The sequence below is a fragment of the Engystomops pustulosus genome, chromosome 5, assembly GCF_040894005.1.
Source record: "Engystomops pustulosus chromosome 5, aEngPut4.maternal, whole genome shotgun sequence".
In the NCBI taxonomy this organism is placed as follows: Eukaryota; Metazoa; Chordata; class Amphibia; order Anura; family Leptodactylidae; genus Engystomops; species Engystomops pustulosus.
The window spans coordinates 103,384,415-103,405,639 of record NC_092415.1 but is presented as its reverse complement, the minus strand read 5'-3'; the positions used below and the strand labels follow the sequence as shown (position 1 = coordinate 103,405,639).

Here is a 21,225-nt window from a genome sequence, read left to right as displayed (position 1 = left end):
TACTGATAAGATGTAATATTTTGAAATCTATACAGGCGGTCCCCTACTTAAGAACATGGGTCACAGGAGCACCCGTGACAGTACCCCCACCCACGCTTCAGCCTCCTCCTCTTCTTGGTCTGAAGAAACCTCTGCAGAAGGGCATGGTCCAGGATGTTGTCCTCGTATCCCACGATCTCTCCTCCGGCCCAAACCCCTTCCATTCAACAAGAAAGTACCGTTTCCCTCTAACCGACTTCATGTCCAGGACCTCTTTGACTTCATAGACATTGATGGAGTCAGCCACAGGAGCAGGAGGAGCTATTTGCTAGGAGAAACGATTCAAGATGACCGGTTTCAGGAGGGAGACATGGAAGGAGTTTGGGATGCGCATGGTGGGAGGAAGAGGAAGTTTGTATGCCACAGGATTGATGTGCCTTAGTGCCTTGAATGGGCCCAGTGAACGAGGACAGAGTTTGTAGCTGGGGTTCTTCAGCTGGACATATCTGTAGGACAGCAAGACTTTATCTCCAGGAGAGAAGACTGGAGGAGGCCTACGCTTCGTGTCGGCCTGAGTTTTGCCTGAAGTAGAGAATGGCAAGTTTACTCCCAGATGGACTTAAGATCTTGTACCAGTTCTTCTACACCAGGAACATCCGAAGGAACGGCAAGAGGGAGAGATGGACATGGATGTCATCTGTAGACAATGAAGAAGGAAGCAGCATCGGCAGATTCAGAGTCTAGAGAATTATAAGAAAATTCTGCCCAAAGTAAGAGGGAGGACCAATCGTCCTGTCGAGCAGAGACAATGTGTCATAGATAGAAGCTCAGAGTCTGGTTGACTCTCTCCACCTGCCCATTAGACTGTGGATAGTATGCAGAGTAGAAGTCCAGTTTGACCTGCAGTTGATTTCAGAGGGAATGCCAGAACCTGCAAACAAACTGGTCCCCAGGGAAGAAAGAACAGGCTGGCAAGACGAGGAGATGACGGGAGACCTGGCAGAGGCACAAAGTGGGACATCTTGGAGAACCGATCTGTTAGACACAGATGACAGTATTACCGGAAGAAGATGGGAGATCCGTAACAAAGTCCATGGCAATGTGAGTCCAGGGGCAACTGGGTATCGGCAACGGCAGGAGCAGCCCTGCTGGTATGAAGTGTGATGACTTGTTATGGGCACAGGAAGTGCAGGAACTCACAAAATCTTGAACGTCCTTGACCAGATCTGGCCACCATTAGTGATGAGATATGAGATCAGTGTCCTCTTGGTATCCTCTTCCGAAGAGCAGGTCGGACATAAGTCTTGCCAGGAGGAAGCTGCCGTAGGTCCACAGGTTCGGCAACAACCAGTCGTTCAGGAGGAACAAAATGCAGGGAGTCGGTTCCTCCTCAATCACATCAGAGGCACGAGAGAGAGCATCGGCCTTAACATTATTCTCTGCTGGATGGAAATGTATCATAAAATTGAAGCGGGAGAAGAAGCGTGACCAACGAGCCTGACGAGGATTGAGACACTGGGCGGTCTGAAGGTATAGGAGATTCTTGTGATCTGTGTAGACACATACCGGATGATGAGCTCGTTCCAGCAGATAACGCCACTCTTCCAATGCAAGTTTTATGTCCAGAAGGGCCGATCACCTATGGAGTAGTTCCTCTCTGCAGCGGAAAAAGTCTTTGAGAAGAAACCACAGGTGTGTTTTCGGCCATTGGGCCCTTTCTGGGTGAGGATGGCTCCAGCTCCTACAGAGGAAGCGTTAAGCTCAAGCTGGAATGGTTTCTCTGTATCAGGCAGAGAACACGGGTCAGCGTGTATCAGCGTGAGAACATGGGTCAGAGGTTTTCTTTGTTAACGCCACAATAGGCGACAAGAGGAAGGAGAAATGTGGTGTGAACTGCCGGTAGTAGTTAGCGAAGCCCAGGAATCTTTGTATAGCTCGAAGTCCTACTGGGCGAGGCCATTGGAGAACCGCAGACAACTCAGTGTGATCCATCTGCAGACCCTTGTCAGAAAAGATATACCCGAGGAACAGAAGACTGGTGGAACTGGCACTTCTCGTTTGGCATTTAGGCGATTGTATATAACAAGTCTCTGAAAATGTTGTTGACAGATTTTTGAAAAATAGCAGGCGCATTGCAGAGTCCAGATGGTCGAAGTGCCCATCTCGAGTGTTGAAGGCAGTGTTCCATTCATCCCCTTTACTGATGCGGATGACGTTATATACCCCCCCGAAGGTCCAACTTCGTAGTGTGTAGTGGGTAGCGCTTCTTCACAGTAACTTTATTAAGCCCATGAAAGTCTATGCAGGGGCCACAAAAAAGAATCCAGCATCGGCAGGAGACGAAGACTTGCGGATAAACCCTTTCTGTAGATTCTACTTGATACAGGCTGACATAGCCATGGTCTCAGGTAATGACAATGGGTATACCCGACCCCGTGGTGGAGACGTGCCTGGCAGCAGCTCTATAGGACAGTCATATGGACAGTGTGGTGGCAGACTCTCCACTTGTTTCATCGAGAAGACGTTGGCAAAATCTGTATAAGCAGCGGGAAGACCCACTAAAGGCTTGAAGGATACCGAAGCAGACAAGCAAACACCGGGTGAAGTACCAAGAGACAGCGAGACTGGCACTCTGGACCCCAGCGAAGAATCTCCCCAGTCTGCCAGTCCCGCTCCGGAGCATGTTGCTGCAACCACGCGAGACCCAACAGAAAGGAAGACGTAGATCGGGGTAGTACATAAAATGACAGTCTCTCCAACTAGCCTCAACTTGCAGAGACAGAGGTTCTAGCAGGAGCGTACTTTTGTCACATTGTTTATGTAGATCGTATGTATACTAAGGATTTTGGGAGGCGCAGTGTTGGATTTGAGTCAAGGACCGAGGAAAATGTAACTTCTTTATTATTTTACCAGTTGTCCCACTTGAGGCCAATTGTAAAAATTAATGAACCAAGGCAAAATCTTGAAGTTAAGGTATTTGTTTTTGTATTCAAGGATTCCATTTGTTCTGTGTGTGAAAAACCAGTAAATCTCGCCTCTTTAAAATATGTTTAGAAGTTGGATTTGCATCTTTCTTTGTACAGTTTTTTTTTTTACCAAAGTTGCTGATTTATAGACCATGTTTGCCTTTGTTTAAAGCAGTCAATCATGGCAGAAATCAGGGCAAAGTGGTGGACTGCCATGTCAGATCTGCTAAGAGGCAGGGGAGGCTGGTGAGGGGGACAATGTTTTAAACTGCTAGTCTAAGTAAATCCCCCCTTCACTGAGTCCTTTTAAAGGAAACCTACCACTTGTAGTGGCAGGTTTCCGATGGCAATACCGAGCACCAGCTCAGGGTGAGCAGGTGCCGGAGCTTATTTTAGTTAGTGTTTTAAACCGCGGTATCGCGGTTTAAAACACTTTTTAAACTTTATAGCCGGCGCAGGCAGGTACGCGCTCGGCGCTTACCGTGCGCGCGGCTACATAGGAAGTGAATGAGAGCCGCGCGCATGGTAAGCGCCGAGCGCGTACCTCCATGCGCCGGCTATAAAGTTTAAAAAGTGTTTTAAACCGCGATACCGCGGTTTAAAACACTAACTAAAATAAGCTCCGGCACCAGCTCACCCTGAGCTGGTGCTCGGTATTGCCATCGGAAACCTGCCACTACAAGTGGTAGGTTTCCTTTAAGATATGGAAGTAATGCCTGCAGGTGACTTGACATTTTTTCTCCAGCCAACCTGCAGCATTGAGCAGGCTGCCCTGGGAGACAGTGGCCTGGGACAGAGTAGGGTTAGGGTTGTTGTTATGTTAACTGTGACCATTCTCCTGAGATTGGTCAAGAATTGTGAGGAGAAACTGTTTGTTGCAGTACAGCCAGGTGGTGTGCATTACTGCCACATTAATAGACACCTCTGGCTGCAGATATGGGGTACCGTCTGTTTGTAATTGTGAACATTAGCTTGTTGGGATACAAGGGCTGGAAACAGCCCCATGGATACAATTCTACAACTGTGACTATGTTTTGTGCCAAGATTGTGATCTGTTCCCATAAGTTGTGTGCATCTGTGAAGATGTTTAACTTAATTGGCCTATGCCTTCAACATTTTTAACTCGCTGTCAAGCTGTTTGCCAGTTGTCTCTAGTTAGATAATTTGTAACCATAACCCTTGCTTAGTTCAAATGCTGTTTTCTTTGTCTTGTGTTATATTGTTACCCTTTTCATATATGCTGCCATATTAAACTCACAGCCATATTGAATTTTCGATGATTTACATTACAGGGTGAGTTACTCAATCCTTGTCGTTGTGATGGATCTGTGAGATATACACATCAACTCTGCCTATTGAAATGGATTAGTGAAAGAGGATCGTGGACCTGTGAACTGTGCTGCTATAGATATCACGTCATAGCAATTAAAATGAAAAAACCTTGTCAGGTAGGAAATTTTCTCAATGTGTATTGTGGTACTGATATGAATTATTTTCTTATTTATGGACTGCTTATAAGTCACAAAGAATACCTTTATTTCCTAGTGTTTTCTAACAAACCAAGAATTTGTCACCCCTGATCTTTTATTCATTGGGAGATGGATGGCTTTTTTCAGTGTCTCTAAATAATTGAAATAACAGATCCTTACACAAAAGTATAGGACAAGATTGTCGGTATATGATAAATTCCACCCATAGTCTTACTTTTCCTGATGCAGGCTAAAAACTGCTTCATATTGTAAATGACCATTGGGTTAAGAGCTGGCTTTAGGTTAAAGGGGTTTTCCAGTTTTCCATTGTCCAAGGGCTGGCCTTAGGTTAAAGGGGTTTTCCAGCATTCCAAGGGTTGGCCGTAGGTTAAAAGGGATTTTCCAGCATTCTTGCAAAACTACCTGGAAAACAAGACTTACCCAGTTCTACCCTCTACTCCGTTCTTGTGCTCTCCACGGAACACAGGTTATAACTTCCTCCCACGTTATAGGTGATGTTGGATGGACTCAGGAGTACACTTTTTTACCACCTCTGCTGTGTCCTCAAGGGGTTATCCCAGAATCCTAGGAATTGCCTTTAAAGCATAAATGTAGAGCTATAGTTTTACCAAATTATTACACGTGATTCCCCCTTTGAAAACAAACAGAGCGGTGCCTTATTTGTGCTGCTCACCCTTTTCTTTCCAGAGTTATAGCATTTTCTGTTCTGAAAGTGAAAAAAATCTTTCTCACTAGAGGTGAAGTGGTTGGAGACTAATATCTGTCAGTCTATGCCCTCAGGCTGAGGCCAGCTAGCCTGCTCACAGTTCCCATGATGCCTTGTGTTCTCTCTCAAAGTAATTTAGCATTAAATCCAATTAGTTTTCCAGAAGTAAATCCACTGCACAGTGCACATACAGGATGTATATGGTGACTAACCTGGCAGCATCCATCACATGGAGGTGCAGGGAACATGTAATAAGTGGGAAAAATCATTAGTACATGAATTCTATAGCCTGTGCTGTGTGAGCACTAAGGGATAAAGGGGTTTTCCCATGAAAGAAAATTCTCACATCTCAATCCCCTGGTGATGTTAGTGAAGATTAGCGCTTATTGCTAACGTCTATTACAGTGTTGAATATACACTACTGATTATTATTTACCCTAGTGATGTTTATACAATAAAGATCACTACTTTACATTTTTACTTGGTTTTATTGCTGTTTTAGCTTCTATCACTCCCTAGGCTGCTCAGTGCAAAATTCCAGAGTGTGGGCGGAGACACTCTAAGCAGACACATTATGATTCATCTAGTTTTGTGGGGTGACAATGTAGTCACAGGTGTATATACACTTTCATCTGGATTCTGAAATTGTACTAACACACAGATATATAAAAAGAGGCATGACAGACAGAGGCTTACAGACTTTTACTATGTCAGCCCTGCTACATCTCTGTTCTCACAGATATGTTCCTGCCTCCCCTTTCCTGGATCACTTATCTGCTTGTAGTTTGCAGCTTCTTTCCTCATGATGTGGTGCTGGCAAGAAGTGAATTAGTGTGTGTCAGTGTGAGATCCGTTCTGGACTGCAGGGGTACGTGGCTACAGTCACAGAGCAGAGAGACAGAAACTCAGCAGCACTGAGTCACACAGGAATCCAAGATGGCAGCCACCCAACCCTATGTTAAAAGTTACAGGGTCTTGTCTAGAGAAAGGTTGGACTTGTATATGTGAAGTACTGTATTTTTGTTAGTAACAGTGAATTAGAGAATGTGTTATTTTGTTATCATGAGTACATATAACTAACTTGTCTTCGTGGGAATACCCCTTTAATAGCTTATCTGCTGATACTGCCAATGAGGAGGTGGAGGAGGGAAGCAGACAGAGAAAGTTCTGTAGAATCACAGGATGGAGGGACTGATAGGAAACAGGGAGATCTTGAACCTCACTATTCTGTGCAGGAGACATCTGCATTCACTATCTTGGACACATCTAGCTCTGCTTCATATCACATGACCTCCTCCTCTGTGAGCAGGGAGCAGCAGCTCCTCCCCTCACAAACAAAGTGTATCTTTTTCTCCAGGATTGGAGTGGGTTCTTTTCTTGAACGCTGAAAGAATGGCGCTGGCTGGTCCCGTAAAAATGATTTATTTCATTGAACGTAAAATAAAGTAAAATAAAATAGAACAACGCGTTTACCGCTTGGGCTAAGCACTTCCTCTGGCTCATAAGCAGATCTGCTTATGAACCTGAGGAAGCGCTTAGCCCAAGCATGATCTGCATATGAACCTGAGGAAGCGTTTAGCCCAAGCATGATCTGCTTATGAACCTGAGGAAGCGCTTAGCCCAAGCACGAAACGCGTTGTTCTATTTTAATTATTTTACTTTAATTTACTTTCAATGAAATAAATCAATTTTACGGGACCAGCCAGCGCCATTCTTTCAGCGTTCAAGAAAAGAACCCATTCCAATCCTGGAGAAAGAGATATCCCTTTGGAACTGCCTATCCACGTCAAGGGGGAGTAAGCAGGACCACGAACGCGGCAGCAGAGATAAAGGTCCATCTAAGGAAGCATCATTTGTGAGTTGTGCCCTGGATGCACAACCCCACAAGGTTAGTAGCCTGAAGTATCAAATTTTGACCATTTATCACAAAGGTAATACACCACAGGAGCGCCCAACTGTCTCTTCTATCCCCCATTTCTTCTAGACAAACAAAGTGTAAACAATGTACAGATTCATATGGCTATTAGCACATGCAGCCATTGCAGCTCTGAAGTAATCTAAAGGGTATATCAAGGAAACTACTGGATATAGGTAACAAAGATAATTGACAAAGTTGTTTTACATCCCAAGAGCTATTGATTTGTAGGGAAAAAATTACTATTACTCTTTAAGTTGTGCCCTGTGCAGGCTATTTTTTTGCACAATAATCTTAAAGAAAATATAAATATCAGTATGAGTGCAGAAAATGTCTGATATTGTAATCATTGGTTAATTACTATATTATAGACCCATGCTGAATTTACTGTAGGTATACCTACTAAACTATGCCAGCTCTACCATAATACATTTGATCAAAACCACTTCCATATTTAATATTTTTTTCAAAATAGAAATGATCATTTTACCAAATTAGTATATGTGATTCTCCTTTGAAAACAAACAGAATGATGCCTACTTAGTGCTGCTTGTCCTTTTCTTTCCAAAGTTCTGGCATTTTCTGTTCTGAAAATGTTTGACAAAAATCTTTCTCACCAGAGGTGAAGTAGGTGGAGACCAATGTCTGTCTGTCTATGCCCTCAGGCTGAGGACAGCTGGCTTGCCCACAGATCCTGAGCCTGGTGTTCTCTCTCAAAGTAATTTAGCATTAAATCCATTTAGTTTACCACATGTAAATCCACTGAACACTGCACAGTGCACATACAGGATGTATATGGTGACTAGCCTGGCATATTCCATTACATGGCAGAGCAGGGAACATGTAATAATAAGTGAAAGAAATCATAAGTAACCCAGTTTCACGCAGTCTATAGTCTGTGCTGTGTGAGCACTAAGGGCTTATGGCTTATCTGCACAGAGCTGATACTACCGATGACAAGGTGGGGGAAGTGAGCAGCATGAAGAGCAGAGACAGACAGATACAATTCTGTAGAATCACAGACCGGGATGGGGGGACTGATAGGGAGCAGGAGATCTTGTACCTCACTATTCTGGGCAGGAGACCTCTGCATTCAATGTTCAGCACACTTCCAGCCTTGCTACATTCACTGTCACATGGCCTCCTTCCTTGTGAGCAGGAAGCAGCAGCTCCACCCCTCCCATGAAACCATAGTTTGTTTACACTTTGTTTCTCTGACGGACTCCAGGACTAATCAGCACATGTAGAGGAGGCAGCCATTGCAGCACTGTGGTAATCTGAGGGGGATAGCAAGGAAACTGCTGCATATAGGTAATAAAGATAATAGGCAAAGTTGTTTTACACCCCAAGAGCTATTGATTTGTGGGAAACAAAAAACCTTTAAAGTTACTCTTTAAAAAAAAGGTTTTGTTTATTTGTACTTACAATCCAACACCTGCACCAATGGGTATATAATCCATCTACAAAGATAGGGTAGATGCTATCATTAATACAAATAGAGGAAATCTACTTTGTCCTTTCACCTTTTGTCAACGGTCACCACTGCCTTGTAGAGCTCCCCATTGATATTTCAGACATATCTTCATCTAGCGGTTTATAGCGCTTCTTATATTTCTGTACTGGATAATTCACACACCCTGCAGCACTTCCATCACACCTTCTGCTCCATTGGATATTAAATAATGTAACAATATACATTTATAAATAGTTCAGCAGTGCTTTCTTGATATGTAAAGTAAAGCCTCCTGTCTTTCAATTCATCAGTCAGACATTACTGACCATAAAATGGCTTCAGATGGATGAACATGTGATTTCTGTCCATGTCAGGTGTGGCCTTGTCCTGTTAGGAGCAAGAATTACAGGTGATTCAGATTTTTGGACAACCCCCAGTCTCAACACTTCTTCTTCTGCTCTCCCTATTTCAGTCCGCACATCCACCAAGGCCTGACACGTAATGGGCTTAACGTATGGGTGATCCCCTGTGTCTACGTGTGGTGTAACTAGTAGGGTCCCTCCTGATCTCCCTGTAGTACATGCAAGGAGAATTCTCAATTCCCAACGACTGGGTACTAACGGTGGCCTCCTCTGTGCCCCCTCCCTCCTTTGCTGACACCACTACTACCTTCTCTTTCCCTGACCATGTGATCCGACCACTCCTGCAGATCTGCTGGTGTGTGTGTGTGTGTCATGTCTCCTGGGACTATGACCCTCAGGTTTTCCCCAGAGTGCAGGACATCCTGGGACAGGTGATGCCCTTACTCTACAGTGGTTAATGACAATACATTGGGACTGACCTTAGCCGCAGGAGACCGGCTGTCAGTCCCCTCCATTTCATCTGTAACCACAACAGCAGAAGGGTCCAGCCTGGGACAGTCTGGCTGCTTGTTACAGAGGAGATGGACACCCCACATTCTCCACCTGAGGGCAGAGCTGTGGGTGTGCACGTACCACAATCCATATGTACATTGATCACACTTTACGATGCTAGACAGTCACTGGCTTCCACACTACTGCTAGACTGGCAAACATTATCTACACCAGGTGTATGTACATTCACATTAACCACAGGATCTAATGCTATGTCATGTCTAGCTTCCTCATTACTGTTAGACATGAAACACCTCCAGTGCTTTGCCTGCAAGTCCAGGGATAAGGTATTGGGCCCATTCGGCAGTTGAAATTGCCTGCAGGCCCTCTCAAATCCTTGCAAAAAGACATCCAGGTCCCCATCATTCTCCAGGACAGGAAAAAGATCAAGGCGAGCCTAAAGAAACACTGTCCATGGACTCACTCTGTGCTGATGGTGAAGCTCTTTGCTGTTGTTCAAGCTGTATCTGGGCCATCTGCAGCTCATGCTTCTGCTCCGCTTTGCGTTGTTGTTCAGCAAACTCACGCTCTGATTGGCGTGCGACAGCTGCCTGCTCTGCTTGGTCAGCCTCCAACTCTGCCTGGCACTCTTGCATGTACAGCTGCATTAGAGAATTAGAGAAATAGAAGTCTCCATACTGCTGGTGCCGCCAAGCCCAGCCGGTTGCTGCAAGACATCTCCTATCGGTTCCTCTGAGGCTGGAGGTCCCTGGTCCAGTTCCGCAGTTGACAAAAGATAGAAAAGAAAAGAGGGGGAGGGGATCTGTTTTTAATGTATGTATATTGACAGACAAGTTTTGAGTGAACTGAGTCTTTTCTTTGTGGACTGTAGTATTAGGAATACTCCAGCCCTTAGGTGAAAGGGTTAATTGCTTAATCCAAACACTTAAAGCCTTAACAGTGTAATAAAAAATTATACACTATCCCACCGTTATGCCAATCTGTCACGAACCCCACTCACCGGAGTCCAAACACGGGGTGTACCTACTTTATAGAGTCCCAGAATTTAGCCCTTAAGCTCTGCCCTCTTCCACAAAATGGTGTCCTAACGTCCTAATTTGCCACCACCCATGAGTTACTTAACCACACAAACAGTGCACACTGATGATTCACACATGCAATTGCTACATATACTATATTAAAATGATGAATTCTCACAGAACATGCGATCACTTACTACATAGACTATGCTAAAAATGACCCCTGGTAACGTAATCCCTTTGGAAACTTAGATCATTTAAGGCTACAAGCAGAGGCCATGTCCCCGCTTCACTAATTTAAAGCCACCTAATCAGCCAGATATCCGAGGTTGTGTATCCAACATCCAAACTGGTGTGAATGGTACTTGGGTCTCAATCAAGGGGAAATCCTGTGCCACTCTAGGCACAATGTTATGAAGAGATGTTGAATGGATCCAGCGTAGTAAGTGATTTAAAACTTCATATTCTTTATTTTAATCCGTAGCAATACAAAAAAGAAAAAAATGTTGTCCTTAATCATGGTTTAATGGCCATATTAAGGATAACATGTCAGTTTATGTCCAAAACACGTAGGTCTGCCACGTTATTTTTAACAGTGAGCATCATTGCTCAGTATATGTGATGCACTTGGTTTCTTCTTTTTTTTGTATTGCTATGGATCAAAATAAAGAATATGAAGTTTTAAATCACTTGCTACGAGTGCTGGATCCATTCAACATCTCTTCGTATCAGAGAGGTACTCTCTGGGTCTGGGTTTTTATTAAAACCCCATAACTGTTGATTGGAAGATGGCACAACCGTGCCATTGCTTCCAATAAAATGGGTACCTCATTACCACTTACCCCACACCAACCCGGGGTGTCTAAGCCTAATATTAGGGGTATTCTGCAATTGGCCGACTTCCCCTGCTGCTAGGCTTTTGATACTGGCTCCTATAACTGTCCCGTGTAACTGGAGAACCATAATTCTGAATTATTTGTCTGTTGGTTTTTTGGCGGCAAAACCACACACATGTCCCCTATTCCTTTGATCTCTTTGTCTGCAGAGCTGAGCTAGCAGAAGTGTGACTTGTTTGGCAGATTTTATGATGGCAACCAGAAACTGAACTTTTATAAAGAGGCATTTCTATTTCAGCGAATGGATATTATTGTTTGTAAAATGAAACTTTACACATATTTCCGATATACTTTCTTTATAAATTACGCAAGGTTTTCTAGATCTCTGCTTGCTGTCTTTCTATATAAAACAGAAATCTGACCATGGTCACACAGGTGCACGGCTCGTTATATCATCGAGAGTAATCAGAACTCCGTGCTATAACAAGCCGTGCACCTGTGTGACCAGGGACAAATTTCTGTCCACTGGAAATAAACAATGAGACTTTCTATAGAATGACAGAATTGATTCACAAACTTACTCAAAAGTTGTTACCCAAGTTAAGATGAACACATTCTGCCTTTTTAACTGATTTTGTCTGCCTCTAAACTGTGTTTGAGAGTCAGCATAGGTCATGTAACAAAAACTACAAAGGCATATGGTGGTCAGATATAATGATGCAAAACATAGGTAGACATAAGTACTTTTGTCTTGCTTGCTCATAATTCATGTGTTATTTGTGGGGAACAGTAGATCATCCCATTCTAGGTCTATTTTGTATAGAACCAGTACTGTACTATGTAACTGTAATATTGAATTTTTATTTCAGTGGCAGCGAATTACAGTGACATTGGTGGAAAAAGTCCAAATGATTGCAGTCATTCTCGGATCACTGTTCCTAGTATCAAGCGTAACGTGGCTACTCTGGTCTGCCTTTAGCCCTTATGCATTATGGCAAAGAAGGGACATTCTTTTTCAGATATGCTATGGCATGTATGGTTTTATGGACCTAGTATGTATAGGTAAGTAAAGTGACTAAATTTATGTCGTTACCTTTTTAAACCTATATGATAATTTTTCATTTTATTTGGTATGCTTGCATCAATGATAAATTGTATTAGGTATATCCATCCTTGCAACTTTTTTATTATGTCATTGCATCTGAAATAAAAAGGACAGGAACACGGGTATGGAGTTAGTTAGCCAAACAACTCCCATTTCCCATACTGCATTCTAACTGCTTCTTATGTGACGCACGTGTCATAAGTAATAAAACTGTTGTAAAATTGTAATATGCTGCATCTGATGGCATGCTGCATCCTCCTAATACACATGTGTGGGAGACAGACATCAGCTACACAAGTACCTGACATGTTCTGCTATAACATGGCTGCACCCTGGAGCTGTTGTATCTCTCCTATACACACACAGGCTGCAGGGGGCGTGGCCACCAGCAAGCACATGGAGCAGCCATCACATCATTATACAGCCATCACATCATTATACAGCCATCACATCATTATACAGCCTCACATCATTACACAGGCTGTCAGTCATGCACTGGGGGTGTTGCTTTGCCTCCCACTCGTGAATAAGCCAGACAGCTTGAATATGCTAATGACTCATTGGACATCTCACAGGTCATTTGCATACAGCTTTAGGACCTCATTGCTTAAGTTTACAGGCATGTAGAGGGACAATGAAGGAATAGAGGTAATGCTCTCTAATGACAGTTTATGAAAATATATTTAGATTAGTGGGGTTATTTTGCATGACGGGTTCTCTTTAAACCCTGGTCAGGTGGTGGCTCACTCCCTAATCACACTCCAGTGTACATAAAGGAATACAATTGGACAATAACTCTCAGATACTTAACCCTTGCCTGTCCAGGCAGTATCTACGTCTGCAAATTACCAAAGTCCTATGGAATTTCCTCTTTATGAGTTGATTCAGCAGGCTGAGGGCCTTTTTCGCAACTACTCCTCTGCCCATGTACTGGCAGGGGTGTTGCACAGGCATTTCCTAGGTTAGGTAGGAGATAGATTCTACAGGGGAGATTGATCATAAGTCTCTTAGAGCACACCTTTAGTTTTCCCATAGCTGTTTATAAAATTAAAGCTGAGCTCTGATTGGTTTCCATGGGCAACTAGAACAATTTTACCTCAGAAACTTGATGATAAATCTCCCCTATTAAGTTCTTAAGTTGAATTTGTATGCAATTCGGAACAGGAATATTTTGTAGGTATAACTCCAGAGAACATTTTTTTGGATTCAACATTTTGTCCTAGGAAAGGGATTAACAATAAAGTTTGTTAGACACCTTTGGGCTAAAGCTCAATAAATTACCAGCATCTGGAGAGAATCAGAAGGGGTCTCAGGTCCTTTTTAGGGGTTGTATGTAAGTCGGGTGTTCTTAAGTTAGGGACTGCCTATATAGCAAGAAGTAGGTGTTGGGTAGTAGACAGTAAGACAGCAGGATTAGGCTTAGAATTGAAAGGTATTGGATCTGTAGACTCTTAAGTCTAGGAAATTTTTTATCTAGAATTTGTAAAGCTGCTTAACCCCTTAAGGACGCAGGTTTTTTTTCGCTCATTTCTCTTTTGCCACCTTCAAAAATCCATAACTTTTTTTCATTTTTCTGTGTACAGAGTTGTGTGAGGGCTTATTTTGTGTGCAACAAATTTAACTCTTCTGTAGTTATGCATGGTCCAAACTGATGCTAGAAAATCAAATAAAGAATTCTGAAAAAGATTAAAAAGAAATGTCTAACATAACATAAAATATTTAAAAAGACTGAAAAAAATCTGTGCCACATGCACCACTGCAAATGCATATAATTAATTAGAACAAAGACTGGAAAGACAATGTGTGACATTTATTGACATTTCCAGGCAGTGAATACATCATTAAATTATTTTTGTTAGTAATTACAAGGCAAGCTCACCAAAATGCTTCATGAGAAGGGCATGAATTACTGCAGGGCCATTCAAGCAATGCTTCACATTTAATACAGCAAGTCAATAACCGGTCATGGAAAAAGGGTATGATGAGAAAATGCTACCAGTAGTCTAATGCCCATTAAAACTATGCAAAGGTTTTAGGAATGTATGGAAAGAATGCTTTCAAAAATAGAAGTGTCAGTAGTTTATCATATCAAATTCTAATTAAAAAAAACTACCGTATATACCCGTGTATAAGCCGGGTATAACTAACCTTGGCTTATACACGAGTCAATTAAAAAAAAACTTATATACTCACCCTGTGGCGGCCCCAATTCTCAGTGCGGCTCCCTGATGTTGGCGCGGCTCCTCTTCTGTCTTACCCGCAGCTCCTCTTCTGTCTTCTGTAAAAGTCAGCAGAGACGCAGCCATGTTATCTGCTGGCCGTGGCGCATACTATGACGTCATCATCGGCCGTGTCATAGTATGCGCCTGCCGGCAGAGCGCAAGTCCGCGTCTCTGCCAGCTGTTACAGAAGACTGAAGAGGAGCCACGACGACATTGGGGAGCCGCGCTGAGCATTTGGCTGTATACTACAGGGGCCTGGCTGGCGGTATACTACATGGGGCTGGCTGGCTGTATACTACATGGGGGCAGACTGGTTGTATACTACAGCAGGCAGGCTGGCTATATACAACTGGGAGCTGGCTGGCTATATACTACTGGGGGCTTGTTGGCGATATACTGGGAGGCCGTGACCAATACATTTTCCACCCTCGGCTTATACTCGAGTCAACAGGTTTTCCCAGTTTTTGGTGGTAAAATTAGGGGTTATATTAGGGGGCTTATACTTGGCTTAGCTTATACTCAAGTATATGCAGCAAATCTTAAAAGCTTAAAAAAAGCTTAAAAACTGCACTATTGTAGGCAAACAGCTTAGATGAATATGCACACAGTTTTAAGGAAATCAACAGCAAAAAGTTCTTCAGTGGGTGTAGTCTTGTTCATATCCTTCTGCCTCTAAGTAAGATGGCCAAGTACCGTATATATTATCGAGTATAAGCCGACCCAAGTATAAGCCGAGACCCCTAATTTTACAACCAAAAACTGGGAAAACTATTGACTCGAGTGTAAGCCGAGGGTGGGAAATGCATTGGTCACAGCCCCATCCCCCCCAGTATATAGCCAGCAAGCCCCCAGTAGTATATAGTCATCCAGCCCCCAGTAGTATACAGCCTGCCAGCCCCCAGTAGTATACAGCCAGCCCCCTGTAGTATACAGCTAGCCACCCCTAGTAGCATACAGCCAGCCCCCAGCAGTATACAGCCTGCCTGCCCCCAGCAGTACACAGCCTGCCTGCCCCCAGCAGTATACAGCCTGCCAGCCCACAGTAGTATACAGCCTGCCAGCCCCCATATAGTATACAGCCTGCCAGCCCCCATATAGTATACAGCCTGCCAGCCCCCATATAGTATACAGCCTGCCAGCCCCCATATAGTATACAGCCTGCCAGCCCCCGTATAGTATACAGCCTGCCAGCCCCCGTATAGTATACAGCCTGCCAGCCCCCGTATAGTATACAGCCTGCCAGCCCCCAGTAGTATACAGCCTGCCAGCCCCCAGTAGTATACAGCCTGCCAGTCCCCAGTAGTATACAGCCTGCCAGTCCCCAGTAGTATACAGCTAGCCAGCCCCTAGTAGCATACAGCCAGCCCCCAGCAGTATACAGCCTGCCAGCCCACAGTAGTATACAGCCTGCCAGCCCCCATATAGTATACAGCCTGCCAGCCCCCATATAGTATACAGCCTGCCAGCCCCCATATAGTATACAGCCTGCCAGCCCCCATATAGTATACAGCCTGCCAGCCCCCGTATAGTATACAGCCTGCCAGCCCCCGTATAGTATACAGCCTGCCAGCCCCCGTATAGTATACAGCCTGCCAGCCCCCGTATAGTATACAGCCTGCCAGCCCCCATATAGTATACAGCCTGCCAGCCCCCAGCAGTATACAGCCTGCCAGCCCCCAGCAGTATACAGCCTGCCAGCCCCCAGCAGTATACAGCCTGCCAGCCCCCAGCAGTATACAGCCTGCCAGCCCCCAGTAGTATTCAGCCTGCCAGCTCCCAGTAGTATACAGCCTGCCAGCCCCCATATAGTATACAGCCTGCCAGCCCCCAGTAGTATACAGCCTGCCAGCCCCCAGTAGTATACAGCCTGCCAGTCCCCAGTAGTATACAGCCTGCCAGTCCCCAGTAGTATACAGCCTGCCAGTCCCCAGTAGTATACAGCCTGCCAGCCCCCAGTAGTATACAGCCTGCCAGCCCCCAGTAGTATACAGCCTGCCAGCTCCCAGTAGTATACAGCCTGCCAGCCCCCATATAGTACTGCCAGCCCCTAGTAGTATACAGCCAGCCTGCCTCTAGTAGTATACAGCCTTCCAGCCCCCATATAGTATACAGCCTGCCAGCCCCCAGTAGTATACAGCCAGCCAGCCCCAGTAGTATACAGCCAGCCCCTAGTAGTATACAGCCACCAGCCCCCTGTAGTATACAGCTAGCCAGCCCCTAGTAGCATACAGCCAGCCCCCAGCAGTATACAGCCTGCCTGCCCCCAGTAGTATACAGCTTGCCAGCCCCCAGCAGTATACAGCCTGCCAGCCCCCAGCAGTATACAGCCTGCCAGCCCCTAGTAGCATACAGCCAGCCCCCAGCAGTATACAGCCAGCCAGCCCCAGTAGTATACTGCCAGCCCCTAGTAGTATACAGCCAGCCTGCCTCCAGTAGTATACAGCCTGCCAGCCCCCATGTAGTATACAGCCTGCCAGCCCTCAGTAGTATACAGCCAGCCAGCCCCAGTAGTATACAGCCAGACCCTAGTAGTATACAGCCAGCCCCCAGCAGTATACAGCCTGCCTGCCCCCAGTAGTATACAGCCTGCCAGCCCCCAGTAGTATACAGCCTGCCAGCCCCCAGCAGTATACAGCCTGCCAGCCCCTAGTAGCATACAGCCAGCCCCCAGCAGTATACAGCCTGCCAGCCCCCAGTAGTATACAGCCTGCCAGCCCACAGTAGTATACAGCCTGCCAGCCCCCAGTAGTATACAGCCTGCCAGCCCCCATATAGTATACAGCCTGCCAGCCCCCATATAGTATACAGCCTGCCAGCCCCCATATAGTATACAGCCTGCCAGCCCCCATATAGTATACAGCCTGCCAGCCCCCATATAGTATACAGCCTGCCAGCCCCCATATAGTATACAGCCTGCCAGCCCCCATATAGTATACAGCCTGCCAGCCCCCATATAGTATACAGCCTGCCAGCCCCCATATAGTATACAGCCTGCCAGCCCCCATATAGTATACAGCCTGCCAGCCCCCATATAGTATACAGCCTGCCAGCCCCCATATAGTATACAGCCTGCCAGCCCCCATATAGTATACAGCCTGCCAGCCCCCATATAGTATACAGCCTGCCAGCCCCATATAGTATACAGCCTGCCAGCCCCCATATAGTATACAGCCTGCCAGCCCCCATATAGTATACAGCCTGCCAGCCCCCAGCAGTATACAGCCTGCCAGCCCCCAGCAGTATACAGCCTGCCAGCCCCCAGCAGTATACAGCCTGCCAGCCCCCAGCAGTATACAGCCTGCCAGCCCCCATATAGAACTGCCAGCCCCTAGTAGTATACAGCCAGCCTGCCTCCAGTAGTATACAGCCTGCCAGCCCCCAGTAGTATACAGCCTGCCAGCCCCCAGTAGTATACAGCTTGCCAGCCCCCAGTAGTATACAGCTTGCCAGCCCCCAGCAGTATACAGCCCCCCTCCCCCAGCACCCTCCGATGTCGGCGCAGCTCCCCGATGTCAACGCGGCTCCCCGATGTCGGCGCCCCGTGGCTCTTCTTCTTTCTTCTGTTATGGACGTGGCCATGTTTTATTCCAGCAGGCACATACTGTCCATGACAGAAGAAAGTAGAACAGCCGCGGGGAAGAAGGAAGATGAGACGCGCCGACATCGGGGACATTGGGGAGCCACACCGTCATCGGAGGGTGAGTATATAATTTTTTATTTTTTTTTTTAAGTGGGTTATTTTTTATTTTTTAAGTGTTTTTTTTTTTTTTTTTTTAAAGACTCGTGTATAAGCCATGGGGACATTTTTCAGCACAATTTTTGTGCTGAAAGACTCGGCTTATACACAAGTATATACAATAAATGGTCATGCACTCTGCTTAAACAATACTGAAGTTTTTTCTTTTTGCTTAAATATAACACCAGGCTCTGCTCAACAGCTTCTCCTTAGAAAAGACTACTCTGAACTTCACATCAGAAGCATCCATTTGTACAATTAACTCTTTTTGAAGTCATGTGTGACCAAGACTGGCTAGTTTCTCAGAGCCACCTTCAACTCTCAGCTTTAGGGTTCTTCAGATCAGAATTGCTACCTTTGATAAGATTCCTCTATACTTGCAAAATTGGGAATAAACCTTTTGGTAATACACCTTGTTGCCTAAAAAAAACCCTTCTTATTTGATAATGGCTGGGGCCAATTTGAATGGCCTCGTTTTTTTTGAAGCTTAATCACTCTCTTCTTATTTTGTAGCCTTGATAGCATGGTTTCTCTAGGCCTTGCTGACCTGAGAGAATACAGCACCGCTTTTACTTATGGGAAATGTTAGTATCTAATTTGACTGGCAAACTATTTTTTCGAAAAGGAGATAATTTAGAATTTTGAAAATGGCTAATTTTTTCAAGCAAAATTTAACACTAACATGAATTACAATGTATAATGGAAAAAACATTCTCAAAATCAGTTTGGTTAGTTTGTGTTTAAAAGTTATAACAAAGTGATCTGCCATATTACAAAAAATGGTGGTTAACCTTAAAGGGGACCTCTCGGGTCAATTTTAGACTCTAAACCAACTATAGGTCCTTATAGACCTGTAATTTAGGGTCCCAAATCAACCTGTTTGATGGCTGTATATGAAGAAAAATGTAAAAAAATTATACTTGCCTAGATGGGACTCTGATGAGGCACATCAGACTCACATCAGAAAATCCTGTGCTGGTGCATCCTCTTGAGATTCGGTAAGTGAAGCCGAGATAATGCCCTTGCTTCATTGTGCATGAGCTGGCACTTGTGCAGCGAAGCTGGGGTGTCACCTGCTGCAGTGCACGGCCACTGAAGGGGACCAGGGACAAGGTGAGTATGTTTTTTTTTTTTTTTTTTTTTATGTAAGTTTTTTTTTCATTATGCAATCTGTGGACCTGTGGGGGATTTAGTGTCCCAAATCGCCACAACAAGTTCCCTTTAGTTCTATACCTATGCTAGGATATTCTACTCCTTTAAGCAGGTAGATCCTTGTAAGTCATAAAATCATTGAAAAAAAAATATAACAGTAGTTTTCGGCATTGTTTTTTGTTATTGGTGAAAACAGCCCTGAATGTCTTGTATGGGTCTATTGCTTATGTTGCAACTCTGATTTTTGGATTTTTTTTATCATTTATAAGACATCTAGGAAATGTAATTGCTCATTTACTGGTTATTTAAATGAATCTTCAGAAGTTATTAATATGTAAATGTTATGTGCTTCTAGGTTTAATTATCCACGAAGGAGCAGCTGTTTACAAGGTCTTCAGAAGATGGAGAGCTGTAAACCTTCATTGGGATGTGTTAAATTATGACAAAGCAACAGACATAGAAGAAAGCAGTCGTGCTGTGCCTTCAACCAGTAGGACAATGTGGCTACCATTATCTGCATTTCGACCCAGGACAATGGTTCATCCTACACGTTTAAGCTCTCCCAGGCTGCAGTGTGGATATGTATTGCTACATTTATTCAACAGAATGAGAACTCCTCCTGAAGAATCCATAGAGGATAGTACGTCTGGTGAGGTTGTCATGAGAGTGACCTCCGTATAAGGAGTCAAGATGACCACAAACATTCATTTAGCTGTGGACAGTGTTTTTGAATGTTAGTGCAATGAGCCTAAAGCACTTTTAAAATATTTAAAGAATATATATATAATATATATATATTATATATTAAACATTTTCTAACTTAATTCTTTTTATAGAAGCTGTTGTATTAAAAATACAGTTTTAAGAAACAACTTATTTTGTGCAGTATTTGACTAATTGTTTTTATAATATTGATTTAAGAATGATCAATTAGACTAATTTCAGTACCTTTTAGGTTTTAAATGAGGCAAAACAGTTCAATACCAGGATTTCTTGTGGTTCGATGCTGAGCATGTGATCACTACTCCACCAATCAGAGAAAAATGGAAACGCAAAAAATGAAAAAGGGCCTTGGCAGGAAGGTGTTAACCCACTCAGCGCCAGACTTACAGTGGTCCTGTACTGCTAGTGAGCGAGTCTCAAAGGGTTAAACTGATCCCGCAGCAAAGGGGTTGCAGCTGTGTGTCTTGGTGATGCAGCCTACTCTTTGAGTTGATAGAAAATAAAACATTTACTGAAATCCATTCATATTTGGTATCATTCGTACTGCCACAATCTATAAATATAATCCATTGTTTAACCCATTTTTGGAATGTTGTAAAATATATCCCCAACAAATTTCTGAAAAATGTGTTTTTGTCACCATGTTTTTTTAAAAAAAGTTACAAAAAGTAATCAAAAAGTCACGCAAACCCCTGAATGCTACCAAGAAAAATTACAGCTCTCGACATCAAAATAAAGGTCAACTAGCTTGTCCGTGGAAAAATAAAAAAGCTACAACTTTAGGAATATATAAACTAATGTTTTAATAAACAATTTGGATTCGGCTCTTTTTTCTTTTCAGATATCCTATCGCACTTAAAATGGTGCTCCCCGACTTACAGACTACCTCTGGTTACAAACGGACCTCCCTGCCCACTGTGACCTGTGGTGAAGGTCTCTGGATGCTGTAAATTATCCTGATCTTTACCACCAGGCTGCAATGAAGCTTTATTTTTCCCATATGAACCCTTAATTTTTGGGTTCACAGGGCCGAAATAAATTTGGCTAG

General features: G+C 44.1%; 1 protein-coding gene across 7 annotated transcripts in view; it reads left to right on the top strand.

Moving 5' to 3' along the window:
• The window catches only part of MARCHF11 (membrane associated ring-CH-type finger 11), a 73,003-nt gene extending 52,074 nt beyond the window's left edge, over window positions 1–20,929 (top strand). For 5 of the 7 annotated variants that reach the window (XM_072152778.1, XM_072152780.1, XM_072152779.1 and 2 more), the window contains 3 exons: window positions 4,238–4,393; window positions 12,109–12,301; window positions 19,810–20,923. In XM_072152778.1, the coding sequence (XP_072008879.1) occupies window positions 4,238–4,393; window positions 12,109–12,301; window positions 19,810–20,135 (675 nt within the window). In that variant the 3' untranslated portion in view covers window positions 20,136–20,923. Of the gene's footprint in view, window positions 1–4,237; window positions 4,394–12,108; window positions 12,302–19,809 lie in introns of all 7 variants that reach the window. The other 2 variants (XM_072152781.1, XM_072152782.1) reach the window with 1 other exon arrangement.
• Window positions 20,930–21,225: the final 296 nt, after the last annotated feature.